Here is a 16,400-nt window from a genome sequence, read left to right on the forward strand (position 1 = left end):
TTTTGTATTTCACTGCTACTACTGACATTAAAATAGACTATGTCAAATATTCTCTTTTATAAAATCATTAAGGGCAGCTGCTACTTAGGTACCAGTAGAAGCATTTTAACTTTCTAGATCAGCGGTTCTCAAACTGAGGGTCGGGGCCACAAAGTGGGCTGTGAACCCATTTTAATGGGGTCAGCAGGCTGGCTTAGACTTGCCTGAGGGCTTCAGCGCTAGGCGATGGGGCTGAGATTACAGGTCCCCCTGCCTGGGCTTCAACCCCCCAGAGCAGTGGGGCTCAGGTGGGCTTGGACTTCGGTCCCCCCTCCTGGGGACATGTAATGTTTGTTGTCAGAAGGGGTCATGGTGCAATGAAGTTGGAGAACCCCTGTTCTAGATCAAAACATCCCATCAGCCGCTCCCTCACACAGAGCCACTGGGCTGCCTGAAACTGACACAGTCATCATCACAGCCACAACAGCGTGACACTACACCAGATCACAGCAGCTGCAACAGCCCTCCATCAAGAAGGGAACTCATCACACAGAGAGGAGGCAGCCCCAGCTCCTGGGAGACCACAGGGGGGTATGGATGAGCCTGGAGTGGGCTCCGGGATGGGGGATAGGCACAGGGAGCTCCCCAACCCAACCAACCCCGAGCCCCCCCATCCCCACACCAACTAGTGCAAATCACTGTTCACGCGGCTTAGACGCTATTCATCTCAATGTAAAGGAAGAGTTAAGGGGGATTTTGACCTTTGAACTCTGGAGAAATAGGGGTAGGTAAGGGTACAAGGCCCTGCTCAGAGTGAGCTGTTTGATGCCAGCTCACACCCTGCAATGGGTCAGGGAATCAGCTGCTTTCTGGGTGAAGATGCTTTGTTCAGAGGCATCTTTAAGCCCAGCCACCCATGGGCAGAGGGGAAGGCTATGAAGTTTGCACTGGCAGCTCCTGTGCTCTCTGCCACTAGGAGAGATGAACCCTGGGCACCAAGCACCCACATTCCCAAGGGAGGAGCCACCAGCACCCGAGGCCCCACCATGTCCCAGTTACACTGTGGTGTGATACAGAGCCATGCAGGAGGTTAGAGCCCCACCCAGCAAGCCCTGCAGGCTCCATGGGACAGGCAGAGGGGACTGGCCCAGTCTGTGGAGCTGGTGGGGGGGGGGGGGTCTCCAGGCCATCTCTGTCTCTCAACTGCAGCCCTCACCTGCCTGGGGTGGGTCCAGGCAGCCCCACTACGGGGGAAGGAACAAGGCAGCTCCCCTGCAGTGCTCCTGTGCGGACTGGACTAGTGTTAGGTGCAGCTGCAGCATCACTAACAGGGACAGATACAGTAAAATCACAGAGCCACTGGAACGGAAGGGAGTATGGACAAGCTAACCTGGAGTACCTGCAAGGTTCTTACTGGGCGCCCGTGTGAGTTTTAGTTAAAAGCTGCTTTTGCTGATAAGTGAAAATTATAAGGTTTTGCGGTTGCTAGAGAAATTATTTTAGCCCATTAGGGATTATGATTGGTTAGATGTAGGGGACAGTCAATGCTTTGAGTAAAACAATTGGTGAAGGTATTAAACTTTCATTTTAACTATATGAAGGTGAGAAAACAAGCTCATTGGAACTTAACTTACCTCAAGGTCAGAACTGCTAGGATTTTTAACCCTTGCATGACCAGACTGTGGAGAAGCCAGAGCCCCAGATGACACAACCCTGACTGGCCATTAGGAGATGTCTGTCTGCTTTATTGGGAGTGGTGAGCATTAGATGCTTGGTGTGTGTATTCTGTTGATCAATTGTTGATTGCTAATAAATACATGTACATGTTTAAGAATATTCGCTGTGTGATAAAGGCTCTTTCACTGGAAAAAGGTCCTGTTAACCCATAGAGGGTCATTGCACCTGGAGCGGGAGGAGAAAGCTCTAAATTATGAGGGCAAAAGAGGAGGTCTTAAGTGGGGTTCTACAGGGATCTGTTCTGGGTCCAGTGTTTAACATCTTTATTAATGACGTGGATGTAGGTATAGACAGCATACTGATCAATGCTACAGATGACACAAAGCTGCAGGGTGGGGCAGGGGGAAGGAGGTTGCCAACACTTCGGAGGATAAAGCTAAAATTCAGAGGAATCTTTATAAATTGGAAAACTGGGCAATAGACAACAAAATGAAATTCAAATGTGAGGTGCACCACGTAGGGAAGAAAAACCAAATGCACAAATACGGAATGAGGAAAACTGGCTTGGCAGCAGCACTGCTGAGAAGGATCTGGGAGTGGTGGTGGGTGTGTGTTTGTTATTGGAAAGGCTTGAATCATACAAGATAAAAAGTTCAGGTGTACTAAGTGTTTCTTTCAAACTCTGATACTTACAGTAAATAAACCACAAAAGGCTGAAAAAGTTTTGAATATGTTTATCTATCTCTATGCAAATATGCCAACAATTACCGTATTTGACAAAACTCATACAAAACTTAGAACTGTTGCCTGAAAGTTATTTTTAATGCTAATATCTGCATCTATTTGACATTTTTTTTAAATACTTTCTCAAAGTTTCAGATAAATTACATCTTTCTTGGAGATAAGTATCAGAGGGATAACCGTGTTAGTCTGTATCCACAAAAACGAGGAGTCCGGTGGTACGAAAGCTTATGCCCAAATAAATCGGTTAGTCTTTAAGGTGCCACCAGACTCCTTGTTATCATTCTTGGAGGTTATTTTATGTTATGCAGTGGCTTGATTTTATTTTTCATTTAATGCACTAAGAACATAAACAATATAGGCCCCGGGGTATATTTTACAGCTTGTATGTGTTCACTGAACAGGGGCACTTGTGGTGTGAAAAATGTTTCTCTTGAGTCTGGACCGTGACTATATATTGACCAAGAAATTTGGACTTTGACAAAAAATAATTAACTACCCCTGCATTAAGGGCTGCTATGAAGAGGACGGTGATCAATTGTTCTCCAGGTGCACTGATAGTAGAAGGGGGAATTTAGGTTAGACATTAGGAAAAACTTTCTAGCTATAAGGACAGTTAATTGTGGAACAGGTTTTCACAGACTCACAGGCCAGTGCTCTCTTGGCTCTGTATGGCCCCCGAGAGGAACCGCCCTTTAGAGTATTGACCCTACATATGGTCACTCTTTGCTCAGGGTTTAAGCTGTAGGGTTCTCCTCCACCTCCCAGAACCGCACGTCTGAGCCTTCAGCATGCCTGCCTCTCTCTAGCCTCACTGATTCTCAGCCAGCGCAACACAGAAATCTTTATTGTACGTCTGGAGCACAGCACAAGATGTTCTCAGGGGCGTCCATCTGGGTCTGTCTCCGTCCAGGCGGGTTCAGGCCGCTCTTTGTTCCCAGCCCAGAAGTGACGACTCCTTTCTGCAGCCCACGCTGTATCACCTCCAAGGCCCCGCCTCCATCCTTTGTCTTCTTTCCCGGGCAAACAGATCTCCATGTAACTGTCTCTTCAGCTCTTTGTTCTCTCTGCTGCCCATAACTGTCTGGCTCCAAGTTGGGATGGGCCTTCAGGTCATCCGTCGCTAAGTTACAAAGTGTCCAGGCCTTGGTCTGGGATCCAGGCTGTTAGACTGGGTCACACCTAGTCCTCTGCAACAACAAACACCCTCTCCCACCTTAGTGAGACATGCAGCACATTGGGGAAACTGAGGCACAGTATACATATGCAACATTAGGAAAATGCCCCATTTCAGGTTGCCTAGAGAGGATGTGGAATCCCCATCATTGGAGGTTTTTAAGAACAGGCTGGATAAACACCTGTCAGGGATGGTCTAGGTTTACTTGGTGCTGCTTGAGATCAGGGGCTGGACTTGATGACCTCTTGAGGGCCCTACTAGCCCAGCATTTCTATGGCTCTATGAATGGTGAAAAGGACATTAGAGGCACTTATAAACTAAACGCAGACACTTATTCCTGTCCAACAGACTTCCTCAGCTGATGATGGCAACAGCACTACCAGCTGTGAGTAGACCAGGCAATTTACCATGTTATAATAATGAAATTCTACAGAAAAAAAATAAGTCCCCACCATATACACACAAGCAGTTACTGCTCACATATTTAGCGTATCGTACAGGGTGTGCAAACAGCACTGCACAGCACAGAGCACTGAGTGCACACACTAAATGTAGCAAATACCATAATCTTACTAAAAATGTTTTTATCCATTAAAATTTTGGAAATTATTATAGAAAACTGTTGCATCTGAAAAGCAAAAAGTGGTTCAGTGAGCAGACAGATGAGGCCAGAAATCCCACACAGGACACTCCAAGTGCCAGAGAAAAGCCAGGGAGATGTTGATTGGTTCTTGTCAGGAGACAGAGCAGAGCTCATCCATCTTCCTCTCTGGGATCCCCTCAGGGTGTGGCACAGGCTCCAGCAGGCTCTGTTAAGCTGCAGAAGTTAAACACAGGCAACGTCTATTAAAGTGAACCTGCCATAATGTTCTGCAATGACCGTGCACACTGCTGTGGGACGGTCACCCTAGTGGCTGCAGTGTTCAGTGAACAAAATCTCTAACCCTGCTGACAAAGAGACCTGTGTTCCTGGAGCCTCAGGTGCTGGGCTCTGTCCCTCCTGCTTCCTCCCTGCAGTTTCACTGGAGACTGTTCTCTGAAACAGCTGGATTTATCATTACAAATCTCAGCCCATGCTGTAACAGCAGCCACAGAGAAATCCCTCTCACTAGAGTCTTTCACACCTAAATTCATCACAGAGAAAACAAGGGGGATTTGGCTGCAAACCTGTTCCTGCACCCCCAGTGTGAATAAAAGAGAAATAAGAGATCCAGAACTCCCTTGTTCCGCTCCTTGGGATGGGTTTGCTAGAGGGGACGGGCCAGTGAGACTCGGGGTCCAATGACTTGGACGAGGTGTCTCTCTCCAGAGGCCTCAGTGAGAGCAGTGAACCCCTATGCTAGAGCCCCCTCACTTACCCTTGGCAGATATGTCAGAATCACTAGATCCTTGGTCATTTGCTGTGCAGAGGAGGAAGAGAAGAGAGAGTATATTAGCTTCTCTCACAAGGCAGGGTTTCAGCGTAGTTAGTAGATATAGGGACTCATCACCTTACTCTTCCCTAGCAGTGAGATGGTTGGTGCACAAATCAGTCTACAGTGCAGCTGCCCTGGATTTCCATTATTTACATACAAAAAGTGTTACCATTGTAGGGGGATAGCACTGCTTTGTGCTTCTCATGCCTCTTCAGAATGGGAGCACTGAATACTCAACATTCGAAGGCTAGCAAACTAGGAAATGCTGGATTAAGGATACATAAGAATGGCCATACTGGGTCAGACCAAAGGTTCATTTAGCCCAGTATCCTGTCTTCTGACAGTGGCCAATGCAAGGTGCTCCAGAGGGAATGACTAACGGGGAATCATCAAGTGATCCATCCCCTGTCGCCCATTCCCAGCTTCTGGCAAACAGAGGCTAGGGACACCATCCCTGCCCATCCTGGCTAATAGCCATTGATGGACCTATCCTCCATGAATTTATCTAGTTCTTTTTGTAATCCTGTTATAGTCTTGGCCTTCACAACATCCTCTGGCAAGGAGTTCCACAGATACCCCTGCCAAACAACCTCAACTCTGCCCCCTTCAGTCTGTGTCCAGACAGGTCCTTCAAGCACACCATAGACTTCACTTTCAACCTGTGTTCCCTCTAAGCTGCGTGGTCGCGTGGCCACCCAGGAGTGAATCAAATGCCGCGCACTTAATTAACAGAGCTGCGCATGGTGGCGAGTGTTCAGGTGCACCTCCCGCCGCTGCTCTGCAGCCGCGTTGCTCCTGCTCTTTGCCTTGGAGCCCCTGGCCAGCTGCTCCCTGGACTCCCCTCATGGCTGTGCAGAACGGGGAGGAGGGGGTGGTGCTGATGTAAGGGTTCTCCTCCCCCCACCCATGTGACCCATCTCCGCAGTGCGGGGGAGGGGGGACAGGGATCAGGAGCAAGACAGCTCAGCTGCTGCGGTCTGAGCCTTCTGGTGTGAGTGCCTTAAAGAGACTGCAATACTGTCTCTCAGACTTCCCCAGCAGCCAGCACATATGCACATTGTCTCTCTCTCTCTCTCTCTCACACACACACACACACACACACACACACACACAGTTTGGTGTCTCATACACAAACTGTTTCTCTCTCTCTCTTTGTACCAGGCATTAGATGGCCTCCGAGACAGTCCATAATTTATGTAAATATTCCCCATAGTTTTAGTCTTGGTCTGTTCCTAAAGCTAATTGCAGGAGACAAACGAGGAGGGGATTTGAACTTGTTGTCATTGAGGTGACAGAGTGGTGCTGATCTGAAGTCAATGGAAAGACTCCCAATTGGCTTCAACAGGCTTTGGATCAGACCCAGATTTCACAAGCACCAAAACCAACTTTCAGGTAAATCAAAAGAAGTGTAACATTAAAAGCAGGTCAGACACCTTCAGGGTCACACTCAGCCACCACTGTATACATTCCTGACTATCGCCTTGTCTACATAAGCAAAATTGGGACCCATACCCACAAGCAATGCAATTCCACCAGAGATAGCAAAGGTGGAGCAATTGAGGAGATGGGGTCCAGGTGATTTTAACCACTGTATCATCTAGACTTCTTCTGAGCAAGGTTATAGAATATGTGTCTACAGCCACTCTACACTACTGAAGAAGACCTCTGCTGGGAAAACAACAGTGCTGAGCACAGATTATCCAATGAGTTCCTGGAATTTATTGGAGACAATTTTTATTTCAGAATGTGGAGAAAGCTACTAGGGGAGAGGAAAGTATCAGGGGATAGCCGTGTTAGTCTGTATCTACAAAAACAACAAGGAGTCTGGTGGCACCTTAAAGACTAACAGATTTATTTGGGCATAAGCTTTCGTGGGTAAAAACCTCACTTCTTCAGTGAGGGGAGAGGCTGTTCTAGATTTGACTTTGACAAACAGGGAGGAACTATTTGAGAAGTTGAAAGTGGAAGGCAGCTTGGGTGAAAGTGATCATGAAATGATAGAGTTCACGATTCTAAGGAATTGTAGGAAGAAAACAGCACTATAAAGATAATGGATTTCAAGAAGGCAGACTTTAGCAAACTCAGGGAATTGGTAGATAAGATCCCATCATGGGAAGCAAGTCTAAGGAGAAGAACAATTTGAGAGAGTTGGAAATTATTCAAGGGGACATTATCAAGGGCACAAGTGTAACCTATCCCACTGCATAGGAAAGACAGGAAGGATGGCAAGAGACCACACTGGCTTAACCATGAGATCTTCAAGGATCTGAAACTCAAGACTCCTACAAAAAGTGGAAACTAGGTCAAATTACAAAGGATAACTAAAAACAAACAACACAAGCAGGTAGGGAAAAAATTAGAAAGGTCAATGTACAAAATGAGATTAAATTAGCTAGAGATAAAAAGGGTAACAAAAAATCCTTCTACAAATACATTAAAAGCAAGAACAGGGTAGGCCCATTACTCAATGAGGACGGAAAGACAATAACAGAAAATGTAGAAAAGGCAGAAGTGCTAAATGACTTTTCTGTTTCAGTTTTCAACAAAATTTTTCATAACGACTGGACATCTAACATAGTGAATGCCAGTGAAAATGAGGTAGGATCTGAGGCTAAGATAGGGACAAAACAAGTTAAAAATGATTTAGACAAGTTAGATCTCTTCAACTTGCCAGGGCCTGATGAAATACATCTTAGAATACTCAAGGAGCTGACTGAGGAGATATCTGAGCCATTAGTGATTATCTTCGAAAAGTCATGGAAGATGGGAGAGATTCCAGAAGACTGGAGGGCAAATATAGCGCCAGCCTACAGAATAGGGGATAAGGACAACCCAGGGAAATACAGACCAGTCACCTTAACTTCAGTATCCAGAAAGATAATGGAGCAAATAATTAAGCAATCAGATTGCAAACACCTAGAAGATAATAAGGTGGTAAGTAACAGTCAGCATGGATTTGTCAAGATCCAATTTTGTCAAACCAACCTGATAGCTTTCTTTGACAGCGTAACAAGCCTTGTGGATGAGGGGGAAGTGGTAGATGTGGTATATCTTGACGTTAGTAAGGCTTTTGATACAGTCTCACATGACCGTCTCATAAACTAGGGAAATACAGCGTAGATGGAACTGAACTGGCTGGAAAACCATTCCCAGAGAGCAGTTGTGAGTGGTTCATAGTCAAAGTTAGAAGGGTATATCAAGTGGTGTCCCACAAGGATCAGTTCCAGGTCCGGTTCTGTTCAATATCTTCATCAATGACTTAGATAATGGGATAGAGAGTACACTTATAAGGTCTATGGAGATACTAAGCCGGGAGGGGTTGCAAGTGCTTTGGAGGATAGGATTAAAATTCAAAATGATCTGGAAGTAAATAGGATGAAATTCAATACGGACAACTGCAAAGTACTCCTCTTAGGAAGAAACTATCAGTTGCACGCATACAAAATGGGAAATGACTGCCTAGGAAGGAGTACTGCGGAAAGGGATCTGGGGGTCGTAGTGGATCACAAACTAAATATGAGTCAGCAGTGTAACACTGTTGCAAAAAAAGCAAACATCCTTCTGGGCTGCATTAGCAGGAGTGTTGTAAGCAAGACACGAGAAGTAATTCTTCCATTCTACTCCGCGCTTATTAAGTCTCAAATGGAGTATTGTGTCCAGTTCTGGACACCACATTTCAGGAAGGATAGTGGACAAATTGGAGAAAGTCCAGAGAAGAGCAACAAAAAATAAATAAAGCTCTAGAAAACATGATCTATGAGGGAAGATTAAACAAACCCAGTTTTTTCAGTCTGGAGAAGAGAAGACAGAGGGGACATGATAACAGTTTTCAAACACTAAAACGAAGAGGGAGAAGAATTGTTCTTAACCTCTGAGGCTAGGACAAGAAGCAATGGATTAAATTGCAGCCAGGGAGGTTTAGGTTGGACATTAAAAAAAAAATCTTCCTGTCAGGGTAGTTAAGCCCTGGAACAAATTGCCTAGGGAAGTTGTGGAATCTCTGTCAGTGGAGATTTTTAAGAGCAGGTTAGACAGTCACCTGTCAGCGATGGTCTAGATAATACTTAGTCCAGTTTTGAGGGGAGGGGACTGGACAAGCTGACTTCTCCAAGTTCCTACCAGTCCTACGATTCTATGGTGCTAGAGCAATAGTTGGAGATTTCCCTAAAATCCTCTTTGTAGACAAGGCCTATGATTGGGAGTGAGGATCTCCTCTCAGTGCCTCTAGGCTAAAATCCACAAGCAAATAGTGATGGCTGTTCAGAGGTGGGCACTTGAAAAGAGGCGATGGGTCTCTTGTCACTTACCCTGAGCTACAGCATAGCCGTCTCCCTCCTTCCCTGCAGAGAAAAGGCAAATTTCAGTGAATGCAGCTCCCAAGGCAAGAACTGACTCCGATCTGCGTCCGCAGCTCAGAAACAGGGCCCCTGGCCCAGCACAGACCCCTGGCGCTCAGTAATGGACTCAAGGTCCCAGGCGCTCACAATTGGCAGGAGAGAAAGACACAATGAGACAGTTTCCAAAGACCTCAGTGTACTGGGTGTTGAGCCCTTTGGAAAACCTAACTCCATATAAACTGTAACCCGCACCCAGTTTCTGGGTCTGGCCTTTCAGCAGCTCCCATTGGGGGTCAGTAGCTCAATCCCGCAGTGGGGCAGTTACACCGTCCTGACACGGGCTCCTGTATTGCTGTTGTCCTTAGGAGTATGTGCAGGGCCCAGCAAGTCCAGGGAATCCCCCCATCCCAGGCTCTTTACCTGGGCGTTCCTTTTTCCAGAGGACTACTCCAATTATAACACCCATCAGGACACCTGCAGTGATAACTCCAGCGACAACAGGAATCAGATTGTTATTTGGTTCTGAAATGGAATGGAGAGAATGATCAATGGGGAATCCCTCCCCCCCCCCGACCCTCCAGCCCCCAAGTAAAAACCCTCTTTCATCCCACTGCAGGGATCAGTCAGTCAGCTCCCCAGAATAGGGCTGAGTCCTGCGACCATGCACCCCTTCCAGTGAGCACCACACAGCCACCATGCATTACACCCCACCATAGAAAGTCCTGTACACACCCTTTACCACTTCAATTCCTAATAAATATGTAGCACTTAAAATAGAAGACCTTTATAACATTAATCAACCTTCATAAACCTCTGTGTGGATTCAGTATCATCCCTGAATTGGAGGGGGGGAAAGACTTGCTGAAGGTCACACAGCGAGTCAGTAATTGACCCCAGGAATCCTGACTTCCAGCCCCTCCTGCTCTAACCCATTAGCCCCCACTGTCCTCCCAGAGCCAAGGACAGAACCCAGGAGTCCTGGCTCCCAGCACCTAAACCTCCCTTGACCACATTGACTTTCATGACTAATGAAATACAGTCCCATTGTGAGAATCCGGTTGACAAAGTGGAAACTGACCTCAAAGCTCTAGATTTCCCTGCCATGAATGGAGTTACAGACACAATGCATGCTTTGAGGAGGCAGGAAGTTAAGAGGGGAGGATAGAAATATTTTAATACTCTTCTTGGTATATATAAACCTGTTAAACCCCGAGTTCTGTATACACTTTCAGTTTCACTAATCAGCTTCTCCTGTTGTCTGAAAGACCCACATAATAATACAGCAAAAAGAAAAATATTTATAAGAGAATAAGGAAATGTGGTTTGACACAAAAATTGGCAGGGGACATGGTAGCAGGATTATGATGTGAAACCATCCGCTGACTAGATTTCCAGTGAAGGCTGCCCTTTTAGAAATTGTTTGCACTTCCAAATGTTGCATTTTTCCACATCCCAATTAACCAAGCAAAAAGATGGCTGGAAGGCAGCTCCATGTGTAAAAAATTCTCGCTCAACTTTCTTATATTAGGGGTGTAGGAGACTTTCCCCGCTGATGCAGGGCTCTAATCTGCCACCTCACTCCATTCCAAGGTCATACCCTCTCTTCCAGCACCACTGCGCACAGAAACAAGCTGCTCCCAACATTAAACATCTCTCTCTGGCCACATAGGCAAGAATGGGCAAGGCCTGCAGAGCTGAGTTTATGAGAACCTGCTGAATTATAGAATCATAGGAATGGAAGGGACCTTGAGAGGTCATCTAGTCCGGTCCCCTGCACTCATGGCAGGACCACGAGTGCATGAAGTTGAGACCAGGCTGCAAGCTAAAGCAAGACCAATTCTGTCTGGAAATAAGGGGCAGATTTAAGCTTCCCCTGGGATGTCTCTACATCTGGAATGGGCATCTCTTTCTGAAGGATCAGATCTAGTTTGCCCACAGATGACCAGACTGGATGTCAGGGTCCCTGCTGTGATTCCCCCTACCCTGAGCTATGCAGAAGCTCAGATCAGATTATTAGAATGGTCCCTTCAGGCCTTAATGTCTCATTGTTAATATTCTCCCTTCAGAGACACTGTATTGCTGAGATGTATCCAGCAAACTGGAGAGCAAGACATGAGCCCCAGGCACTGCAGACCCCAATTCTAGCACGAGAACTTGACTGCAGAGGGACAGGGGCCAAAGAGGACAGGGCCTCACAGACCCTGAGGAAATTCCAGCTTCAGCCTATAAATCCGAATGAGAATTTTTCAGGGGTTGAGTTTAATGGATTCCCCCTCCCCCACTAGGAAAACGGACACACACACAAACTCCTTACCCCAGGAGACAGAGAGTGGCTCTAACAGGCTTTCATGCTCCACGTAACATGAATAATGGGCTTTGATCTTGGGATCGATCTCCATTGTCACCCAGGTCTGGTAGGTCCCATCCCCACTGGGTAGGATGCCTTCAGAGTAGGTCTCTTGCTGTCTGCTCTCCCCATTTCTCAGCCAGGTCACGGTGATGTCCCGGGGGTAGAACCCACTGACCTTACAGGAAAGGGTGGTGAGGCCGTCATGAGATGACCTGTCACTCACTCTAGCTGTTGGGCGCACTGGGAAAAAGAAGAAATTGAAGTTAGTTGTTTTCAAGCTCTAATCCAGGCAGTTTTTGCTGGAGCTTTGCAGCATGAAATTCTGAGACCCCAGCAGTGGGAGAGGATGAAAGTTCATGAGACGGAATCCCTCTGATGAGAGAGAACCATCATGTCATAGAATTCCTGTGCTGAATTCACAGCATCAGCAACGGTGAATCCTGAATCCAGGTCCCTGACCTGGCCTCTGCTCCCAACCACAGTGACAGAAGTACCTTGAATTGCTTCACTAAGCTCCAGATAGAGGTGTCAATCCTTAATTACATGCTACATTTGTGCTCATCTCCTATCAGTACCTGGATATGAAAGAGGAAATAATCTTGCCCTAGCCATGGAGCAAAAAATGAACTAGATAAACTGACCAATTAGAGATGAAAAGGACCATTAAACAAAAAGTGATACACAGTGCTAAATTGCCCCTCAAACTAGCTAATATTAATTGGCTAATTTCTTGTAGGTTGTTACCAAAACTCTTTACCCCAATATTATGGATTTCAAAAGGATTTATACATGTTGAAAAATCAGTTTCCCACCCCTTGGCACGGAAATACACATTACACTGCTGTGTATGGCTTTTTCTTCTTGGTATTTGTAAAGAGGGCCAAGGACAAGATAATGTTCTGCTGAGGTTTGTGAGAGAAATAAGCAACTGGTATAATTTTTGCAAAAAAATGGGTACAAATTTCAAGTAACCCTGAACAGCAAGCGCAAACTGTTTGGGAAGGTAAAGATTAGGGTGTATAAAAACAACAAGGAGTCTGATGCATCCGAAGAAGTGAGGTTTTTACCCACGAAAGCTTATTCCCAAATAAATCTGTTAGTCTTTAAGGTGCCACCAGACTCCTTGTTGTTTTTGTAGATACAGACTAACATGGCTATCCCCTGATATTTGACACCATGCAAGGCATTAGGGTGTATAATGATGCTAACTAATTTGGGAAATTTGTGTCCACAGTAACAGATAAGGTACATACAGGGGTAATAGTGAGTTAACATTTTGAAGCAGACTATGCTGCAACTGTCCTCCTGAGTTGGAGCATTAAAGCATTTAACCTCTTCCCTTCTATGTTTGTGCTGATTAATCTTTAACTAAAATGCTTTCGTAATAAATTTGACTGAGTGTGATTATCTGATGTCTTATTGATAAAAGAATCAAGTATGAAATCATTGCAGCAAAGTTAGGTCTGGAGGGGGAAAGTTTAAGGAGGACAAGGGTAACATTCTTCCAGCTTAGTATGGGGAGGGCAATTCCACATGTAGGGGATGGCATGGAAGGAAGCACGTAGATGACTGTGGCAGAAGTTTGGACAAAGAGGCAACAAGAACAAAGCTACTGTCATTGGTGGAACACAGGGCCTGGGGGTCACACAACAAATATGATGGTACAGATAGCGAATGAGGAAGAATCACATGGTGAATGACGCTGGTGTCCATAGAAGTGGTGGCACTTCCATAATTAAGCTTGAGTGGAGCTTTCTCTACAGAGTCTATTTTTCAAAGTGCTCTAAAATGCACCCGCACAGGCAGATTGCCTTGATAACCGCTGCATCACACCAGGGGAAGACATAGAATTTGTGGCGCAAATTTAGGCTCATTTGGTCAAGTGGCTCTAAAAATACATCTCCTCTACAGTGAGCTGCTTTTAACATTTATCAATTTCTTATATCTTTTTCCACCAGAGCGGGCTGGGGGCAGGGGGTGTTTCCCCACCCATCCCTGGCGCAAGGTTAGCTGAACTGCCCCCTACCCCCCTGCTCCATTTTGGAACTGGGGCTAGGGAATGGAGATGTAACCAGTAGTGACCTCCTGGGTGGAATTTGTCCCCCTGCCTTACCTTTCCTCTGCAGAGTCTCCTTCCCGTACTCTAGAGAACTCCTTAGCCAGGGAATACATTCCTCTTCCAGGTAGTGTTTCCACCGCTGGTTGTCACATACTTCAGCATGCCATCTCCTCTTGGTGATCTGAACCCCAATATCTGCTGCTACCCAAGTCATGGTCTCCTTATCGATGGTCATAAATACTCGTCCATCATATGAATCCTGGTAAAACCCCTGAATGGTGTTGTCTTCCCGGAGATCACACCCGCGTATCGTCTGGATAATGTGAAACCCTGAAACACAGCTGAGGGTCAGCAGCAGCCTCTCTCTGAAAATCTCACCAAGACTCCACTGCATGTAACCCAGTGGGTCCTCCCCTTGCTACTGGGCCCTTCCTCCCCTGAGAAATGGGGTTCCCACTTAAGCTGTTGCGTCCTACACCCTCCCAGCTCCTTTCAGGAGGGAACCCAAACCTGCAGGGGGCGCCCTCTCCATCAGTTGGGTCTTGTACACTAAAGACCCCCCACTGCAGAGAGCTCACAACCTTCCAGAAGTACCTCACTGCTGCTTGTTCTTGTATGTCCCTGCAGGGGGTGCAGGGTGGCACGACCCCAGAGGGAGTACTCTGGATATTGCAGGGGTCTATCCCCTCCAACTCCCTTCTGCTTTCTGAGGATCCCTGCAATTCTGGTAGTCAGGATCATTCTGGAGAAGAGGCAGAGGGTCTGTACCCCACTCTCTCCTGCTCTGGTTGTATTAATTTTGTAGGTCCTCAGGGTCACTTGGTTCCCCACCTCCTCCATTCACAGTACCCTCATGTCCCTGTAGGGAGGGGGTACAGGAGGTCTGTCCCCCATACTAACCACTGCTCTGGTTTAATTAACCTCACAGAATCCCCAGGGTCACTCTGTTTCCCTGCCCCATCTTCCCCGTGCCCCCAGCTCAATCTAGGAACAGCAAAGAACCAACTTCAGCTGCTTGGCCTCTTTTTCACATGGCCACTGTCTCAAGGTGATTCCCTGTAAGGATCAGGCCATTGACGACCCTTAGTTCAGCTGGCCACCATTTTCCTACAGCCAGGCTAATCTTCACAACAACGGCCACCATCTCGCACAGAACCAAGAGCAGACTCCATTAATACAGCCACCCTTGGGCTGACAGGAGGCAGGGAGGGGAGGAGGACAGGAAGGAGAGTTTAGGGGAGAGAGAGGGAGGCTGTGGTGAACAGAGAACACTGTGGGGATCACGAGGACTGAAACATGTGAGGAACGGATCAGACCCCTAGCTTGGAAAACAGGGCAGAATATGGGGGCACAAAAGTGACCCAAACAGGTGTTGGCGTCACTAGGCATAGCTGCCAGGTAACTCGGGGGGGTGGAAGACCATAAGTGCCGATGAAACCCCCCTGCTCTGGGTCTAAGTGAGCCACAGTAACTCCATCTTGTGAACTTTAACCTACCTACATGCTGACAGCCTAAAAGCAGAATATGTAACAGTCAGCTTTTCTAGCAGACAGCTGCAGTTTCGCTCACACTAGCAAACGCAGTAGTGATAAGAATGGGAAAAAGAAGGGGGGGAAGGAAAGACTGCGTGCGCATGAACCTACAAGGCCAAAGATAAACATGCGGACGAGAACTTTTCTCTGCACTGGCAACATAGGGTCCCAAATATTTTCACCCCTCCCCCACCCTGCATTAGATACATCAAGGTAAATGCCTAGATTTTCAGCAATGACTAGTGATTTTGGGTGCCCAACTGAGACCTTTTAAAGGGGTCTGATCAGAAAGCGGGAGCACCCGGCCTCTGCATATCAGACACCCAAAAATCACTAATCACTTTGGAAAAATGTAGGCCAAGGGATTAAAATACAATTTGGTGTCACAGCCATAGGTGAGAGCCAAGCCCACTAAGCTGCGTCCCTGAACTATGCCCCAGATCTGGACAAAAACCAGTTACTAAACTTCCTGTAATGGTTGTTCTTACAGATGTGTTGCACACATCCATTCCACACTAGGTGTGCGTGCCACGCACACAGTCACCGGAAATTTTTCCCTCGGTGGTACCCATCAGGCTGGCTCTAGCGCCCTCTAGTCAACAGTGTGCCCTTGTTGCCAAGAAGGCGAACGGCATTTTGGGCTGTATAAGTAGGGGCATTGCCAGCAGATCGAGGGACATGATCATTCCCCTTTATTCGACATTGGTGAGGCCTCATCTGGAGTACTATGTCCAGTTTTGGGCCCCACACTACAAGAAGGATGTGGAAAAATTGGAAAGAGTCCAGCGGAGGGCAACAAAAATGAATAGGGGGCTGGAGCACATGACTTATGAGGAGAGGCTGAGGGAACTGGGATTGTTTAGTCTGCAGAAGAACGAGGAGGGATTTGATAGCTGCTTTCAACTCCCTGAAAGGGGGTTCCAAAGAGGATGGATCTAGACTGTTCTCAGTCGTACCAGATGACAGAACAAGGAGTAATGGTCTCAAGTTGCAGTGGGGGAGGTTTAGGTTGGATATTAGGAAAAACTTTTTCACTAGGAGTGTGGTGAAGCACTGGAATGGGTTACCTAGGGAGGTGGTGGAATCTCCTTCCTTAGAGGTTTTTAAGGTCAGGCTTGACAAAGCCCTGGCTG

The 16,400-nt window shown here is 46.8% G+C and overlaps 1 protein-coding gene across 3 annotated transcripts in view; it reads right to left on the minus strand.

The window, feature by feature from the left end:
• Window positions 1-2,375: 2,375 nt before the first annotated feature.
• LOC101948381 (class I histocompatibility antigen, F10 alpha chain-like) overlaps window positions 2,376-16,400 on the minus strand; it is a 41,018-nt gene continuing 26,993 nt past the window's right edge. For all 3 annotated transcript variants that reach the window (XM_065578256.1, XM_065578254.1, XM_065578255.1), the window contains 6 exons: window positions 13,790-14,065; window positions 11,641-11,916; window positions 9,747-9,848; window positions 9,297-9,329; window positions 4,933-4,974; window positions 2,376-4,391 (listed from right to left, as the gene is read on the minus strand). In XM_065578256.1, the coding sequence (XP_065434328.1) occupies window positions 4,387-4,391; window positions 4,933-4,974; window positions 9,297-9,329; window positions 9,747-9,848; window positions 11,641-11,916; window positions 13,790-14,065 (734 nt within the window). In that variant the 3' untranslated portion in view covers window positions 2,376-4,386. The remainder of the gene's footprint in view (window positions 4,392-4,932; window positions 4,975-9,296; window positions 9,330-9,746; window positions 9,849-11,640; window positions 11,917-13,789; window positions 14,066-16,400) is intronic.

Source organism: Chrysemys picta, chromosome 25, assembly GCF_011386835.1.
Source record: "Chrysemys picta bellii isolate R12L10 chromosome 25, ASM1138683v2, whole genome shotgun sequence".
Taxonomy (NCBI): domain Eukaryota; kingdom Metazoa; phylum Chordata; order Testudines; family Emydidae; genus Chrysemys; species Chrysemys picta.